This window comes from Panthera leo, chromosome C1 (genome assembly GCF_018350215.1).
Source record: "Panthera leo isolate Ple1 chromosome C1, P.leo_Ple1_pat1.1, whole genome shotgun sequence".
Classification (NCBI taxonomy): Eukaryota; Metazoa; Chordata; class Mammalia; order Carnivora; family Felidae; genus Panthera; species Panthera leo.
This window is the reverse complement of record NC_056686.1, coordinates 126,290,457-126,309,603: the sequence shown is the minus strand read 5'-3', so window position 1 is coordinate 126,309,603 and position 19,147 is coordinate 126,290,457. Positions and strand designations below refer to the sequence as shown.

The window sequence follows — 19,147 nt, the reverse complement described above, 5'->3', positions numbered from 1 at the left end:
TCTTTAAGTACATCATAAACATTATATTTAGCCAAACTTTTGATTATGTTGATAAAGAGAACCCTAAAGCTTTCTGACATCATTCATAGCATTCAAATAACTGAGGTTACACTGTATTGAAAACCTTAGAGTCACCAGTCGAAATGTTAGACAAAATGCCTGCTAATGTACATGTGCTTGGGTATCCAGCAGCTCTGAGTAATGTTGAAAGGTACTGGTTAAATGATTTTGAGTTCTATTCACCTTCAGTTCAATTCATATCTTACGGTTACTGTCCTTGGGAAACAACTAACTGATGAGGATATTATTAAAAGAGTAAGGAACAAGCAGAAAAAAATTAAGTACCATTCACATTTGTGGGTAAAATAATCCCTAAAGGAAGACAAGGTCCTTTTTAAAGATATCTATTGTCATTAATTTAATTGTAGGAACAAACATTCAAAAATACTAGGTTCCACCAATGTATTTAGTTGACAAAATACTGTAAGAAATGGATGAAAATCAACTTTATTTCAGTAAACAATATGGCAGCTATCAGAGTAAAGGCCATTGTAATACAAGGGACATAAGTGAATAAATACAACCATGAAAAATGAATAGTTCATAGATGAGCTCCTAAGAGCAATCCCTATCAAAATAACACCAGAATTCTTCACAGAGCTAGAACAACAATCCTGTATTTGTATGGAGCCAGAAAAGACCTTGAACAGCCAAAGCAATCCTGAAAAAGAAAACCAAAGCTGGAGGCATCACAAATCCAGATTTGAAGCTGTATTACAAAGCTGTAATCATCAAGACAGTATGGTACTGGCACAAAAACAGACACTCAGATCAATGGACCAGAATACAGAACACACAAATGGACCCACAAATGTATGGTCAACTAATCTTTGACAAAGCAGGAAAGAATCTCCAATGGCACAAAGACAGTCTCTTCAGCAAGTGGTGCTGGGAAAACTGGACAGCGACATGCCAAAGAATGAACCTGGACCACTTTCTTACACCATACACAAAAATAAACTCAAAATGGATGAAAGACTTCAACATAAGACAGGAAGCCATCAAAATCCTAGAGGAAAGAACAGGCAACAACCTCTTTGACCTCGGCTACAGCAACTTCTTACTTGACATGTCTCCAGAGACAAGGGAAACAAAAGCAAAAATGAACTATTGGGACCTCATCAAGATAGAAAGCTTCTGCACAGTGAAGTAAACAATCGGCAAAACTAAAAGGCAACTGATGGAATGGGAGAAGATATTTACAAATGACATAACAGATAAAGGGTTATCCAAAATCTACAAAGAATTTATCACATTCAACACCCAAAAACCAAATCATTCAGTGAAGAAATGGACAAAAGACATGAACACTTTTCCAAAGAAGACATCCAGATGGCTAACCAACACATGAAAAGATGTTCAACATCACTCATCTAGGAAATACAAATCAAAACCACAATGAGATACCACCTCACAACTGTCAGAATGGCTAAAATTAACAACTCAGGTGTTGGTGAGGATGTAGAGAAAGATGAACTCTTTCGTTCTGCTGGTGGGAATGCTGGTGGCGGTGCAGCCGCCTTGGAAAACAGTATGGGGGTTCCTCAAAAAATTAAAAATAGAACTACCCTATGACCCAGCAATTCCACTACTAGGTATTTATCCAAAAGATATAGGAGTGCTGATTTGAAGGGGCACATGTACCCCAATGTTTATAGCAGCACTATCGACAATAAGCATAGAAATAGCCCAAATGTCCATGGACTTATAAATGGATAAAGTATATGTGGTATATATATACACAATTGAATATTTCTCAGAGATCGAAAAAAAAAAATGAAATCTTGCCATTTGCAACAATGTGGATGGAAATAGAGTGTATTATGCTAAGCAAAATAAGTCAGAGAAAGACAAATATATTGATTTCAGTCATATGTGTAATTTAAGATACAAAACACATGATTATAAGGCAAGGGAAGCAAAAATAATATAAAAATAGAGAGGGAGACAAACCATAAAAGACATAAATACAGAGAACAAACTGAGGGTTGCTGACAGGGTGTTGGATGGGCTAAAGGGGTGAGGGGCAATAAGGAGGACACTTGGGATGAACACTGGGTATTACATGTATGTGATGAATCACTAATTTCTATTTCTGAAATTATTACTAAATTTTACATTAAATAACTTGGATTTAAATAAAAATAGACCCTAAGAGAAGTATAGCTTTAAGAAAAGCAGAAAAATAATTAATTTCAGCATTATCTATATCATCTGAAGCTGACGCTCATTACCACAGACCCACTGCTGCCACATATGAAATTGATACAGAAAATTCCAATAGGCAGATTACCATCAAAGTATAAATTTCAGCTGAACTTAACAAGCACTTAAGTTGCTTTAGGACTAGTTTAGAAATAGGCAGAAGAGGGGTGCCTGGATGGCTCAGTTGGCTGAGCATCCAACTCTTGAGTTTTGGCTCAGGTCATGATTCCAGGATCATGAGATCCAGGCCTGTGTCTGGCTCTGCACTTAGCATGGAACCTGCTTAGGATTCTCTCTCCCCCCACCCCCCCCACCCTGCCTCATGCTGAAGGAAGAAAGGAAAGGAAAGGAAAGGAAAGGAAAGGAAAGGAAAGGAAAGGAAAGGAAGGAGGGAGGGAGGGAGGGAAGGAAGGAGGGAGGGAGGGAGGGAAGGAAGGAAGGAGGGAAGGAAGGAAGGAAGGAAGGAAGGAAGGAAGAAAGCAAGCAAGCAAGCAGGGGAGATACTGTGGTACATGTTAAAATTTTAGGTGCCTCTGCACTGGGCCTTTTGGTCCCAAATACCAGTACTGATGCTGCAATTCACTAACACTATAAAGCTATCACTTTTTAAGCAAATGGCTCCTCTTAACTCCTTTAAAACTTTTCCTTGGTCAATTGTACATAGCTCAGAAGGGGGAATACAACATTATGGATAATACTATATTATTAACCAACAGTCCCACCTTCTCGAGATTTGTGGGAGAAAGAAGCAAAACCAGAGATTGAAAGGATTGTAAAGTGATGGAAGATAAATTAAATGTGAGGGTGTCAAAATCTGCCTTAAAACAAAACAAAACAAAACAAAACAAAACAAAACAAAACAAAACAAATTTGCCTAAGGTTGGCCACAGCTATCTAAATTACATAAATTAAAAAAAAATCCAAGTGAATAGTTTTGAAACAGCACTGTTACTATGACTTCTGAAGTTTTTTTGGTTTTGCTTTTTTAAACCAGTCCTCATTCATCTGCCTTATTTTAGTCTAGACTGGTGCATTTTGTATCTGGTATGCTAAAGGTATTTTTGGCCCTATTACATAAGGTTGTCATAAAGCTGCTAAAACCTATGGAAAACCTCAGATGAAAAGTGCTGTAGAAAGATAAACTATAATCACACACATACTTAACAAATACCTACATTTGTTGATACTTACATTCTTGTATTGCTAGTTTTGTTTACTATGACAGACTTCCCGCTCTGATCAACATTGTGGTCTAATCCAAAGTAAGCAGCTACTCTGTGTAATAGCATCCTATGGTAAGATGTCATTGGGGGAAATTTTTTACGTGGAGACCTAGAAGTAGAAGAAAAACTAATTTAGTAAGTCAAGGAGAACTATGATGACAATTTGTTTTCTTGTTAAATGTCAGGACTTACTCATTATTACCAATGAAATCTAAAATTTCTTGTTCCAATTTCAACAGCATCATTCTGTCCCTGAAACAAAATATGAAGACTCTTATATATAAAACTTAACACTGAATTATTATGGCTCATTTTTCTCCTAAAAACTGTATATCATAAGCATGATGCTAGAATATGTAGATGATTTCTAAAAAAAGTAATGTTTAAAAAAAATTAAAGATGACTTTTTTTAGTTTAATTTTTTATTATGGAAAATTTCCGACACATACAAATGTTAAGAGAGCTGTGTAATGAATCTCAATGTAGCCTTTATTCAATTTTAACAATTATCAACACATGGCCATTCTTAAAACAGGTATTTTGATCTGCTAAGTATATGTATATGGGAGTCTGTTCTGTAGATATATACATAATAAGAGCATATTAATCTTTTACTTCCTTAATAAAGCTGAGAAATAGCAAGAAAACAGACAATTTTAGTTAGGTTCATGACTTTGTTATGTTGAGCTCCATAGAAACAGTACTCTAAAGAACATGCAAGGCCAGTAACAGGAACACTCCTAAGGGAATCTAATGCTAGTATACAGATGGAACTATAGCAGAGAAGTATGAATTACATTACTAATTCTGACTCAGAAAAAGAAGTCTTTTGAAATCATTCTGTAAACTTGTATTATGTATTTTTAAGACTATGGAAACTTTTGCCATAAAAATAAAAATGAACCCAAGGCCTTCAACTTGAAAAATAAATAAGGGCTCTAGGGAGTACCTGCATGTGCTCCTTTAGACCACTAGGGTCCTATTTAACGCACATATGCTGTAACAATAAATGGTATCACTACCCAAAGGACCTCCTTGCTCACATACCAAGAACATGGCTCAAAGGAGTATTCTTGTGCTCACTGGAAATTTCATGTGCTTGTGAAATAAACAAACACACCCAGAGAACCTTAAAACCAGAAGTAGCTTCACAGATCATTCACTTCTGTCCCTGATCAAGAAAACTAGGCCGAAGGTTAGTATTTCCCTCTCAAATAAGTAATACATAGTAGATCCCTCTTAGACTCTAACAGAGCAGAGAATGTAGTGCCTCTGTTTAAACTGTCTGAAAGTCTATACTATACATCAGCCCTGAGTTTGACTCTTCCTCTTTCATTGCAAAGAAGTCTCATAAAACCAAGTGATATCTGACCATACATTTTTTTTTACATTAGTTGAAAAATCAAGAGAAAAACATGCCTACCTGGCGACTGCGAACCCAAAGGTGAAAATGGGATTACATTTTCACACAAATTCTAGCAATATTCAATTCTGCCCCCAAACCTGGTTCTCCTTTAGAATTCCTGAATTCAGTAAGTGGCACTATCTTTTACCCAGCATACTATAGTAGAAGAATTCTGGCTTGCTACAATCCATTTTCTAATTTTCCCATGCAGTTAATTACTACTGCAAGTTTTACCTACCTTCTATCTACTTTTCTTTTATTTCCACTGCTGCTACCCTGGATCCAAGCAAGCAGGATCTCTGGCTTGACTACTGTAGCAGTAGTCTATCGTGTCTTTGTGTCTTCCCTCATTTCCTCCTTATCTGTTCTACCTGGAACAGCCCTAATGACTTTTTAAAAACACATGTGTGACCACATGTTATTGCCTTGGTTAAATATTTATCACAGGATTCCCACTGCTCTGATTTAAGAAACAAACATCTATAACGGGGCCTACAAGGTAGTCATGATTTGGTCTTTACCTCTTCAGACTCCTCAATCACAAACTCTTATCATTTTGGCTTATCTTTGTACTTGCCAAGCTCCTTCCTGTTTCAGGTTACTTGAACATGATGTTTCCTTTGCCTTGAACAACTTCCTATTTCTTAGAACTTGTTTCTTTCATACTTTTCTTTAAAAGCTACAATTATCTTTGTATAGTTATTTGGACTATATAGAAGAGCTCAACAAATGTATCTGCACGGAATCAATTAATCAAATTATTTCACCCATAAAGTCTTTTAATTTTTTTTCCCCTGAAAGTTTTTTGGGAGGTTGGGACATTTTTACTTCTCCCTGAAAAGGACTTATTTACATAACTCCAAGAACCTCTTTTCATCTAACCTTTTGAATGCAATTTGTCTTGAGATGATCTAATTCTCAGTAACTTTCCTTACATATTTTATACACTTATTGTTGTAAAAAAAAGGAATCCGAGGCAGACAATTTATTAAGCATCCATGAAACAGTACTTTTAAGTTGGTCTTCTGTTTCATAAGTAAATGCAAACATGTAATAAAGGTAGCAGATCAGTTGCTTTTAAAGCCAGTATAGAGGTTAAACCACACAAGTAGTAAAAGCAATTATATCTACAAAAATCAATCAAGGGATACACGAAATAGGAGGATGTAAAATGTGATATCATATACAAAAACATGGGGGGGGGTAGTAAAAATTTAGTGCTTTTAGAATGTGTTCAAACTTAAGTGACCATCAACTTCATATACATTGCTATATGCATGTTATATATAGGCATAACAGTAACCGCAAATCAAAAACCTACAATAAATGCACACACAAAAAAGAGAAAGGAATCCAAGCACTCCACTAATGAAAGTCATCAAACCACAAGGGAAGAGAGCAAGAGAAAAAGAAAGGAACGCTGAACTACAAAAACAACCACAACAAAACAAGTAACAGAAAAAAAAGCCTTTAAATATATCCCTATCAATAATTACTTTTAATGTAAGTAGACTAAATACTTCAATTAAAACACACAGGGTGGGTGGCTGGACTAAAAAACAGGATCCATCTATCTACTGTCTAATTTCAGACCTAAAGACACATGCATACTGAACGTGAAGGGGTGGAAAAACATTTACCATGCAAATGGAAACAGGGGAAAAAATTAAAAAAAAAAAAAAAAAAAAAAAAAGCCAGGGTAGGAATACTTATATCAGAAAAGATAGGAAAAAAAAAATTTATTTTCTGTTTTTGAACAGTAGGCAAAAGATCTGTGAAATGTGTTTCAGCAAATGTATTGCCACTAAAAATAAATTTATCTCCATGAGAGAAAAATCTAACACTTTTACTAGCCATTGATATATATTCAGTCTTTTTTCCCCTTTCACATGCAGATCTATGGATTGCAGAGGACTTTTTATCATTATCTGGACCACTTACAAAATAAAATAAACGCTTCTGCCTGGTTTACTATATTTTCAGTTACTAAGAAATATAACTTGTTAGAAAAATAAGACTGGTCATTTCCTTAAATTCTCAAGATTTCCTGCCTTTTATCTACTATAGTTTAGTCCAAGCTTCATCAAGGTTAGATATTTGGTGATGATCATTAACTTAAAAGATAATAATCCTTTATAGAAGCACTGCATATAGCACTCTAACAGATCCACAAATTTCTTAAGGCATAAGGTTTAGCACATGAACCTAAAAGTGGGCATACTTACTGAAATTATTGTATAATCTTTTAAAGGGAACCAATGTATGCTATTATTTAAAAAATAGTAAGAACAGGGATCTCGGTCACACTGATCAATCAGCTACTATCTAAAATGAAGAGGCAACAATCTTTTAGTGTTCTAGTCATTATACCAGAAATAACTTTAGAGAAACTGTATGCAGCTAGCAGACCAATGGCAAACAAAAAAGCAGAAAACAATAATGCCTCCATTTGACCACCCCTCCTTCCCAATATTCCATATGAGCTTGGTCAAATATCTGTAACAGATAATGACTAGTAAGTATAGCCTCTGAAAATATTTCTTGCAAATAGGAATTCCAGATAAATTATTACTTAACATCTGGAGTTAAGTTTATTTATTTGGCTAAGAATAAGACAAAGATTTAATGATAATAAGAAAAATCTTTTTTTTTTTAATGTTTTTTTAATTTTTTTTTTTTTTTAATTTATTTTTGAGATAGAGAGAGACAGAACATGAGCAGGGGAGGAGCAGAGAGAGAGAGAGGGAGACACAGAATCCAAAGCAGGCTCCAGGCTCTGAGCGGTCAGCACAGAGCCCCATGCGGGGCTTGAACTCACGGACCGTGAGATCATGACCTGAGCCGAAGTCGGATGCTTAACCGACTGAGCCACCCAGGCGCCCCAAGAAAAATCTTGAAATGAAAGGTTGACTAAATTTTTCTAACACTAAAAATAAATCTGCTTAAAATCTAGAAGATTTCTCTGAACAATATCCAATCTTGACAGTTTTAGTGGAAACTTGCCATACTTATACTACTTTTGTACCATGTAGATCTGGCAACTGATTGTGTGTTTCACTGAGAGAACACTAAGTCATTAGTTATTCCTAACAAAAATCTTCTCACAAAATTTAACATTAGCTACAACTTTCTAAACCATATCGACATTAGTAATTACTTATATGTTGGCCATTACATGAATTACTTACTTATGCTTATTCAAATACAAATGCATACATAGGAAAAAAAATAGAAGTACTGATACATGCTACAACATGAATGAAACTTGAAAGTATTATGCTAAGTGAATGAAGCCAGTCCACAAAAGACATATACATGATTTCATTCATAGGAGATGTCCAAAACAGGAAAATCTGAAGAGATATAAAGTAGATTAGAGCTCAGAGAACAGAAAGGTGATAGCTAAAAATATGCAGTTTCTTTTTGGGGTGATGAAAAAGTTCTAAAATTGCCTGTAGTGGTGGCTCTACGTATCTGTGCATATACTAAAAACCATTAAATGGTACATAAAAATACATGTGCAGATATATTTAAAACTTTTACATTTGTAGAAGAAAGCAGAGAACTGTACAACAGAAAAATATTTGGGGATGTATAAAAATAGATTCCTTATTGTCATTCTTACTGAGGTCTCTCCTATGGGTTCAGAGGAAAGAAAAATTCTGCCTGTTTAGCATCCTATCTTGTTTTATAGAAATTAGCTATGTGTTTTCTACCTTCCTCCTCATTCCCCAACCCAATGAGTTCTGGTTTCCACCATCCCACCCCAAATGAAACAATTTATTAAAATAGCCAAGAATTTCCTAATTTCTTAACCTAATGGACTGGTTTTGGTACTTCTATTTTCATGTCCCTGTGTTATTTTATCTTCCATGAAACAGCTCCCCCCATTCAACTCCCTGTCAAACTTCTAAGATAAATGTTCTCATGATTCTTCTGTTTTTAGGACTTGGTCTCTTCCTTTCTCATCTACCTTTTCTATCCTGTCTTCCCACAGAATTTTGTCCTTGTCATTTTAATCCTTCTCAAGCTTCATCTCTACTAGTGACTCCCAAACCTATTACTTGAGTTTCATATACTTGAAAACCAGAGCATTTTAACTGCGGAGAGGTCACATCTCCTGCTTTTTCATCTGGCACCTCAAACTATACTTAAAACAGAATATGCCCTATTCCACTACTCAGGGTTGCCCCTTACGCACTTTCTCAGTTAATGGGACTGTCAGGCTAGCCAGAAACCTAGTAGCTATTCTACATCATAACCATTCTATACCCAAATCATCACTATGTCCTGCCTTGATGCTTCCTAAGTATCTTTCAAACATGTCCTTTCCTCTCTATTCCTCTGTATGGTGTCCTATCCACATTCTTTGTTGGCCCCTCACTGCCAAAGTAATCTTTCTAAAATACCTATACCTATTATGGCATTACCCTATTCAAAATTCTTTAGTTACTCCTCAACTTAGCATGTCATACTCAGTACTTCTTAAATGATGCACTACTCACTATTTTTCATTGTTCATTACTGTCTTAAAGATCTCTTTAGGATCCCTGGCATCCCAGCAGCACTGCACACTCAATGGGCTCACCACCCCACAGTGTTGGTACAATCCTAGGTTGAGAACAACTGGATATGGTCTGTCTTCATACCTCACCAACATCTTCCCCATCACTTTCTGGAATCACTTACCACATGCCTCCCTGCTAGACTTTCCTTGGATATACCACTTCCTCTCTCACACTACTGTGCCTTGTCAGTGCACTTATATCTATCCTAGAATGCCTTTCTCATGCTTCTCTATATGGCCAGCTTGCTTCCACTTAAAACACTATGAATTCATGGCTCAGCCTAGGCTTATTTTTTCAGTGAAGTCTTCCGATATCCTTTCAAAAAGAGGTTGGGGCCCCCTCCCTGTGTTTTTATAGCACATCCAAAAACTTCTTTTACAACATCAAAATTTAATTTTAATTATATATCCTATGTGTTTTCCTAGCTCAGACATGGTGAATACTTTAGGGTAGGGATTATATCTCCATCGTTCTATTTACAGTGTTTTTAGCACAAAGCTTGGAATATGACAGATGTTCAGTAAATGCCTGTTCAATGAACTAATGGATTAATCATTCTGTTGTGACCAGTGAGGAATAAACTTAAAACTGAAGAAAAAAAAAAAGTCATGCAGACTTGTTTTATTTTCTTCCTCACTTCATACTATACTCCTTCAGCCCCATTTACAAGGAGACCACTTTTCATTTTGGTGGTTCTCTTTTTGGGGTTTATGTTAAATATACAACAGAAAACCAAGATGATATTGAATACAATAAATCATGAATGAAAATAAAGATTATCTTGAAGCATGACACGAGATAAGCCTCAAAGAGACTAGAGAGAGTTATTCCTGTAATCTTCCATATGCATATACCCAGAGAAAGTGTTTTACTTTCATTTTAATGGACATTAAAGAACTACCACCATGTAAAGCTAATATCTAGAGGAGCGATTCTTAGCCTTGGAGTCTTCTACCCCATGAAAGTGTTAGGCAGATATTTAATAGATAAGGCTTTTTGTGGGGAGAAGGCCACAAAGGGGTCAATGACCTGCCAGAAAGTTAGAGTGTATTCATTAGTACCCTGGCAACACAAAGGGTTTCACAGTGACCCACAAAAGGACCTTAAAAATCTTTAGGTTGAAGGTTAATACACATGAGTGAACAAAAATTCTCCATTTAGTCAAGTTCAAAAACTCAAAATGAATACACTAAGTTCTTATTTGGGTGAGTGTATTATTGTAGGGGAATTTTTTTTTTTCTTTTCCACGATTCATGATTACCTCTCTACCTCAATTAAGAGTCAAAATATCTTGGTGATTCTGTTTTTCCAAAAATTCCTACAAAAAGAATGAATTATTTTTATATCATGGGACATGAAAAATGCAAAAAAAATATTTATACATGTGCATACAGTAGACCAACAACATCTTAGCCCTAGGAAACTAAAATGTTTCTGGTGTACTTCAAACACTGCAATCTTATTCTAATATTCTAACTCAGTAATGAAAACAAACATAGCAAAATTATGGCACTCCAAGCAATGTAAACCTTATAAATTTAATTTTTACCTGGGATTGTTTTTTAATGTATTTACTAAAAATTCATGTAGATCTATGCCAGTTGAATCAGTGTATTCTTGACTGGAATCTAAAAAACAACAACACAAAAACCCAGTATAAAGTTGTCTGAAAACAAATCCCTTTCCCTTTTACACATGATGCATATTTTAAACAAAATGAGATGCCCCACATGGGAAAAAACTGACAAGGAAGGAAAAGGGAATTTATGATGAACTCAAATGACCACAAGCTTTCTACTCCCAAATAATGAGCATGACAAAGATTTATATAACTGCATGTACATGCATATTCTTAATTTTTTTTCTCTCACACATGCCTGTTTAATTTACTCTGAAGTCTTTAAAGATCCTTTTATATACTCACCACAATTCTCATGATCAAAAATGCCTCAAGTGAAAAATTTGAATGAATTAAATAATTATCTATATTTAGCGCAAATTAAGACAGTTTAGTTCAGTTAAGAATATAAGTAGAGGCAATAGTTTGGAAGTAGGTAGGAATTCTAGTTCTGAAAAAGTATTTAGATTTGATCAGGTCTATCACCAAAGGCTTGCTTTCAAAATAGTTTTTCAGATATTCATGTTTACATTCTTCCCCTTAAATATAATATACTTACACTGTTCATAATACTGGCCAATGTAACTGGTTTTATAAATTAAAGAAGTATTGTCATTGACTTGTAATGCTAGATGATGAAGTTCCTTGAAATTTGTTATGAAAGATAAACATTCTGGGTTTCCAAGAATATTCTTACCGGATACTGCATATTTTGGCATCAGCTTGTTGTATCATATAGAATTAAAGAGTAATATTATTTTTAACAGACTCAAGTATTCAAATCATAGTGATTCCAGTATTTCATTATGAGAGACCAATAAGAGGTCAAGATAGTTATCTGCCTCAGTGATTTTGGCATATGTTGCAGTTTCTTTGCTGAAGCATCTTACTGATGTTCAGATTTGTGTTATGCCATTTTGCCCAGATGAGCAAATTATTTTAACATCCCTTAAGTCTGTTCTGTTATCATTTTTACTAGAGATATATTATACATAAAGTTTCAAGGGATAAAGGATGGAATTATTGACAGTAAAATTAAAATTTTGTTTGAAAACAAATAAATTGCAAACCTCTTGATAACATTTTTCTGGGTAACTTATCACTGGCTTTTTCTTTTTCTGCTTCATCTTTTGAGGGCTTCTCCTCTTTTTCAAATGATTGCGTTAACTGGATCTGAATTTTCTCCTGTTGGAAGGCAAAATCAGTTATAAATGAAAATATAAAGCAATTCAGCTAATACCACACATTTATATTTTTTGAGTAACACAAAACTGTATGGAGGAGAAAAAGGATAAAGATTTTTATGTTAACTAATTAGATTCTTCATACTGGAATACAACTTAATATTTTACCACTTATATCAAAGTCTTGATAGAAAATGTTAAAATTAATGTTTTGAGTTGAATGTATCAATTTAAACATGTCCTCAAAATTACTTTACAGAACATAAGATATTTTCTATGTTACTCTGAATATATCTACTTGTAAAACGCTTGGAGGGTCAGAAGCAAGGTCTTCTTAGCCTATTTTTGTACTGGAGATGCCACTGCCAAACAAAAGAATAATGATCATCAATCATGACAATAAGAACAAGTGAGCATCAAGCCAACACTTAACAAAAAAATAGTTTTTTGAGTATCCTTTATAATCTCACACTCTTCCATTCTCTTGCCATATAAAAATGTAAGTACAGATTTTCCAAAACTAAATCCACACATCTGATTATTTTCTATTTATGAATGACGTATTACTGTTCCTCTTTCAATCACCACCATGTTTTAGAAAGGTTTCAAACAAGACTGTTTTCCTTCTGGATATGTAATATTTAACCCTGTGAAGTAATCATATTCTATAAAATAGAAAAAGAGAAGGAATTCTACATTCCATTTCAAAAATAATAACATTAAATGTAATTTCAGAGCCCAAAGAAATTACTGGAAATTAATTCACATAGCCTAAAAAGGCAAAAAAAAAAAAAAAAAAAAAAGTCACAAATCTCTGTTTATTCAAGCCAAGTCATAAAGGTAGAATAATTTCCAGACCATTTCTACTAAAGACAGAGGTATGACCTTTTTGTAGACTAAATGATACTATTATTTACTGATGAAAAACACTGATCAATTACTTCACTTTTCTGGGTGATGGTTGCCATGGAAATAGGTGTAATAAATCAACATCAAAAAGGGTATAAATTTCAGGAGTTGAACTTGCAGTCACAAGAATTTTATTAACCTTTTTTTACCCATGTAATTTTTTTGGAAAGAATATTTGACAGAATTTCTGGTCAAATATATATATGTACTTTTCCTATAGGGTTGCTGACTGTTATTTTTATCTTTGTTCTTCTGCTTCCTATTTCATCTCACTTCAAATTTGGGCTTAGAATACAGGGCACAAGCTCTGGACTAGCAATTTTTACTAGAATGATGAACATCTGCTTTATGCCCTCCTTTGTCTTGCTTACCAAACTTCATATATTAATCAACTTCATACATTCATCAATTGGTAAAAGTCATTCTTTTCACTATGACTCATTTTCTTATCCACTTTCCTTATTCTATTCCTAAATGTAAAACAGATATTTAAAAATGAATCCCAGAGCTAGGTTTCAGAAGTAGAATATTACAGAAGTTTTCCTGACTTATAGATTTTACTCCTATCTCAAGAATAACCTATAGAATCCAGTTGGAAGATTTCACATTTAGGCCTTCACTAAAAGCAGCTTCCACTGAGTATCAGATTTCATTTCTAAATTCCCTTCCCAAAGCCCTACATTTTAATTACAGATATTAAACTATTTTATCATGATGAACTGTATTTAAAAATACGGTAGGCTTCACACACCAAGGCCTTGCTTTCAGTTGGTACCAAGGCCTTGTTTTTAGTAGCAAATCAACAAGACATATTTAAAAACCCAGTAGTCCTTTTAAACGAACTCTTCTGACTATAAATAATTGGAAGGATAGCAACATCTCCACAGGAAGCTGTAATGCCTTTACTCTTCATTCTGTCATTGACATCTGTTATTGAGGTCACTTCCCTCTCATAAGCTCTCATCAGACACAAGTGACATCTCTTTTTTAATTGCCTCTCAACCTTTTGACTAATGAGTTTTATTCCAGATTAATTCCTCAAAAATCACATTCTGAAGCAGGCATTATTAGTTGGAAAGTGTCTCTACTACCAAGAATTAGATACCAGCACATTTCATGGGAAATAGTTTATTTTCTAATTCTCGTTCAGGTGCAATTGTTAAGTCAAGGCTTGGAAAAAGAGGACTTTCTACTAAAAGGAATATTTTTTGCTCTGAGAGAACAATAATGGGTTATTACCTGAAAATAAAGAATTTATTGTATCCAAGAGAAACTGAGAAAGAATCTAGTAAGTGGAATACTGAACTCTGGCATAAATACTTTATTCATCATTCATATGCTATAACTTAGTTTCTGAACTTTATATAAACAGAAAAACTGTGATAAAAATGTATACATTAATATATAATGTACACTCTTGATATTAATTTTTTCACATGAATTTTCACTAGATATATTTATGTAGCACTATGAGAATTTTCCCTCCACTATTTTTCAGATCAGGTTAAAATGTACAAAGATCACCTTATCCTTTTTCTCATCAAGTATGCACTTTTTCTGTATTAACAGTCTAATTATGAATGACCCTTTTCATTTCCTCAATATCCTTGGACTAATTCCAGGAGGCTAAGATGGTGTAACATTTTGGCCAACAGAATGAAAAAATGAATTTTCAAAAAAATTACAATATCCACCGCTCCACCTTGTACAGGTGTATTCTTCACTCTTACTTGTACAAAATAACTTTTAAAATTGCTATTTCAAAAACAATTTCATTGATTTCTTCCAAAGTATACCATAACTCTCTAGCCTTATTAACAACCATGTAAAAGCCAAAGGTTAACATTTAAAACATGTTGTCTAGGCAATAGTTCTTAAGAAACCATTTGATTGTGTTTCTGCTTCTTGCTAGAAAGTTCATTATTACTAAAGCATATCTATTTTATAGAATAAATACATAGAGCTATCTTTTATCTATGTAGTTAAATCTTCAATAAAAATCATACAATTTAAACACTATGTTCCTGACACTTGAACAAATTTCAAAGGAAACTAATTTTTATACATTCTTCGTCGACAATAAATAATTTATTTTCAAAACTTTCCTTTTCTTGTATTTTGGAAACAAAGAAGTGAAGTGGTTTTAAAAAACCCAACATGTTCTAAATATGTGACAACTATCATATCTATAATAGGCTTTTGAGGGCATCAGCTTCTAAATCAAGGCAAAGTATAACAATCTTTTTTTTTTCTTTTGAATTAACGTACAACTGGCATTCATTTAAAAAAAAAAAAGGTTGTACAACCTATCATGGCCTTTCCCCCCCCCTTTCCTTGTTTTAGTCACAGTTTCTTAAATAACCAAACAGTTGCTTCAATTCTTTGAAAATTATTATTGATACAGAACGGGATATCAGGCTGCTCAAACTCTTAAGAAGTAGAACAAATCACCAACAGGCAAAGTTATCACACTGATAAAAACATTGGTAAAGCGTCCTAAATTATTTAGGGATAAATGTCCAAAGGTAACATGAGACAAAGATCAATGCATGGCTAAGATTATCAGAAAAGTAAAGTCATAGCATTAAAAAGAATATATAAAAGGCAAACTGAACCATTTGCTTGAACCTCAGTTGTTTAATATTTTACAGGCACAGACAGAAGAGAAATTAGAAGTATTAAACTATTATGGCCAACCTAACTAGAAAACTGGCTTCAGCATGCATTCAGGTTAATAAGTAAAATAATATATCAAGCCAAAGTCTTGGGTAGTCTCCTCTTCACACACAAGCAGTAAGTGTTTAACAAATTTATAAAAGCCAAAATAAAAAGGGCAAATTTTATCACAGTTATGCTCAGTAGAAGTACTACTTAATATTTTATAACTTTTCAATAATAATTTATAATCCCTTAAAGTCATCTTCCCAGTTAATTATATAATCCCTAATTTTTTCCAGAGAGAAACCACTGCACCAAGCCTCAGACTGAAGCAATGAGGTTTTCCCGACTTTTTATCTGTATCTTTGGTGGTACTATGAAATTAGCTTCACTCATTTAAAATAAAGCAAACAAATGAAAACACATACATAATGCACACACATGCATATACAACTTTTATTTAACCTTATGAAAAAATACTCTCCAGGAAGCAGGTTATTGTACCATGCCTTTAAATAACAATTTTTTGTTTTTGTTTTTCTTTTTTCTTTTCTTTTTTTTTTTTTTTTTTACCTGGTTCTCCTGTGATATCTCTGCTGTAGGGGGTGGTGGAGATTCTTCACACACTGCAAGGCTCCGAACTAGCTTTAACTTTGAGCTCGACTAAAGAGAAGTATTTAAAATTAACACTACATTTCACAAATCTAGGGCATATCCAAAAGCCCCCTAGAGTTAAAGTTTCTTTATAGCTTCTGCCATGTATAAAAGTAGGTGAAATGCGCAAGTTAAATATATCATTAAATACCACTAAAACCCTTTGTTAAGAGGGAAAACAAATATAGTTTTGAAAACTACAGCAATAGCAAGAATGGGACTAATTCCAATTTCAAAAACCAAAGAATGGTGAGAAAGCCATTTTCTCTATAGATAGAGAACCATTAAAGATATAAAAGCAATGCACAAAAGCGACTAGGCAAGACAAAAACCCCAAATAAAACAAAATAAGCTTTCTGCCCCAAACAAAATATGACAAAACTAAACTGAATGCAGCGCTGTATGAAAACAAGGATTCATCAAGCATGAAGGAAGGCCCTTGGCATGCCAGCACAAAATATATTTACTATACCTTAGACCTTTTTCCTGTCTGTCCAAAGGATTGCAATGGCCGCTGAACACACAAGAAAGATTCGTATTAAATTTCACACTGAAACAAAATGTTTGTTGCTTAATTCATAATCCTAAACCACAGGAAACTACCTGCACAAAGTACTGGAAATGAGGAAATCAAAGTTGGTTTTAAGTAAAAAAGTACTGATTCCTCCCAGAATCACACTTATAGAAGATTCTCTAAAATCCTTCTGTGGGTATTTTGGTATTTTCTTTAAGTCAGCAAATGGCCAAAATTTCCATGTTAACTGAGTTAAATGAAACTTATAAAGTAACTAATTAGATACACTAAAATAAAATATACTTCTTAAGAATTTTATAACATATTACATTTTAGCTAAGGTGAGGAAAACATACACGCACACGCACACACACCTGAGTGATTTTAAGTAGCTATGCTTAGAAAAGTTTCCAAACTTACTAAGAATGCTTTAAATGCACACTGAGTCAGAGTACAACCACCTATCTACTGAGTCTTTTTGACACTATAAAGAGGCACACCACCAGTTTATTAGTGATGGAATCCTATTTGCCTGGTCCAGGGTAAGGCAAAGAAGCAGAAAGAAAAGAGGGCAGTTACAATATGCATTTCATTCAGCATGACTGGAATATCACACGACCTGGACACCCGCTGGGACAACCAGCTCTAGTTTGTGATACCAGGCTCTGGTTTGGGAAAGCAGCTGAAGTGCCTATGAAATGAAGCCAGACAGGTTTTAAACACTTTACTTCTTCTCACCTCCTCCAATCTACCTCTCAACCCCAATCCCCAATAGGTATCTATCATTCATACATATTAAAACCAGGAAGCTAGTTTGGTACCAAACATAAAACAGGTGAAAAAGTCCTTCTTAATACCTAGATTAGTATGCTTTGCATACGAAAAAAAAAAAAAAAGCCACTATTTCATTCTTCCACCCAAAAAAGCCTTATGTAAAATCAACAGAAATGGGAATCTGGGGATTCCTGGGTGGCTCAGTTGGTTGAGCATCTGACTCTTGATTTCGGCCACGTCATGATCTCACTGTGGTGAGACTGAACCCCGCATCGGGCCCCATGCCGGGCAAAGAGCCTGCTTACGATTCTCTCCTACTCACTCACTCTCACTTTCTGTCTTTCTCTCTCTTGAAGAGGAAGAAGAAGAAAAAATGAGAATCTGCAGTACCAGTGTGTCCTGGTACCCATTTTGCATCCATAGTTCTTGAAATATAAGAAGCACTATATTTTGGGGGAGTTTTGACTCTGGATTACCAGAGTCATTTAGCAATAACAAAAGAAAAATAGAAAAAATAAAGAAGAAAACGGCATAGAAGTGCACACAGATACATATGTCAGTGCTTCCTGCCTATGAGACCTTCTGCATGTCGGTACTGTCTTCTGTTTCTATTTACTTTCCTCTTTAATTTGTTCAAGAGGATTTCTAACAGTCTGTACTGATATCTAAAAGCAGAATTAAAAAAGTTATGCTACATAATGCAGTAAGGGCTTACAGGCCAAAAAGTGGGAGAAAATCAATAGATGAACACTAGAAAATCCGCATAACTAAATGAGGTCCAAGGCACTAGAAGGGAAAAGAATTTGTGACTTACCCCCCTTCTCTTAAACCCTTACAATTTTAAGCATCAGGAGTACAAAACTTTCTATTGAAAAATTAAAAAAAAATTTTTTTTTAATGATTTATTTTTGAGACAGAGAGAGACAGAGCATGAGCAGGGGAGGGGCAGAGAGAGAGGGAGACAACAGAATCCGAACCAGGCTCCACACTCTGAGCTGTCAGCACAGAGCCCGACGCAGGGCTTAAACTCACAAACCGTGAGATCATGACCTGAGCCGAAGTCAGCTTAGCTGACTGAGCCACCCAGGCACCCCAGTCTATTGAAAAATTTTAAAAGAGATGATTAAATGGCAAGTACAAACTGTATTTCCTATGTAGAAGGGTTGACTTTAAATTTCTAGCTTTGCTTATTAGTAGGTGATCCTGGTCAAATTTTTTTCGGTTTATTCTCATCTGTATAAAAGTTCATATGATTTGCACTAATTTTCAAGGCTCCTGAATAGGTTTGATTAAACGGCAGAGTAAAGAAGGGGCTCTGTAAAACCTAAAGCACTATATATATGTAATAGATTATTAAAAGTTAGGAACCTAGCAT

General features: G+C 34.5%; 1 protein-coding gene across 20 annotated transcripts in view; it reads right to left on the bottom strand.

Moving 5' to 3' along the window:
• The window catches only part of R3HDM1 (R3H domain containing 1), a 203,123-nt gene that overhangs the window by 96,900 nt on the left and 87,076 nt on the right, over positions 1–19,147 (bottom strand). For 15 of the 20 annotated variants that reach the window (XM_042948556.1, XM_042948563.1, XM_042948558.1 and 12 more), the window contains 6 exons: positions 16,957–16,998; positions 16,404–16,493; positions 12,150–12,264; positions 11,011–11,089; positions 3,681–3,740; positions 3,457–3,597 (listed from right to left, as the gene is read on the bottom strand). In XM_042948556.1, coding sequence (XP_042804490.1) covers positions 3,457–3,597; positions 3,681–3,740; positions 11,011–11,089; positions 12,150–12,264; positions 16,404–16,493; positions 16,957–16,998 — 527 coding nt within the window. Of the gene's footprint in view, positions 1–3,456; positions 3,598–3,680; positions 3,741–11,010; positions 11,090–12,149; positions 12,265–16,403; positions 16,494–16,956; positions 16,999–19,147 lie in introns of those variants that run through there. The other 5 variants (XM_042948569.1, XM_042948572.1, XM_042948566.1 and 2 more) reach the window with 4 other exon arrangements.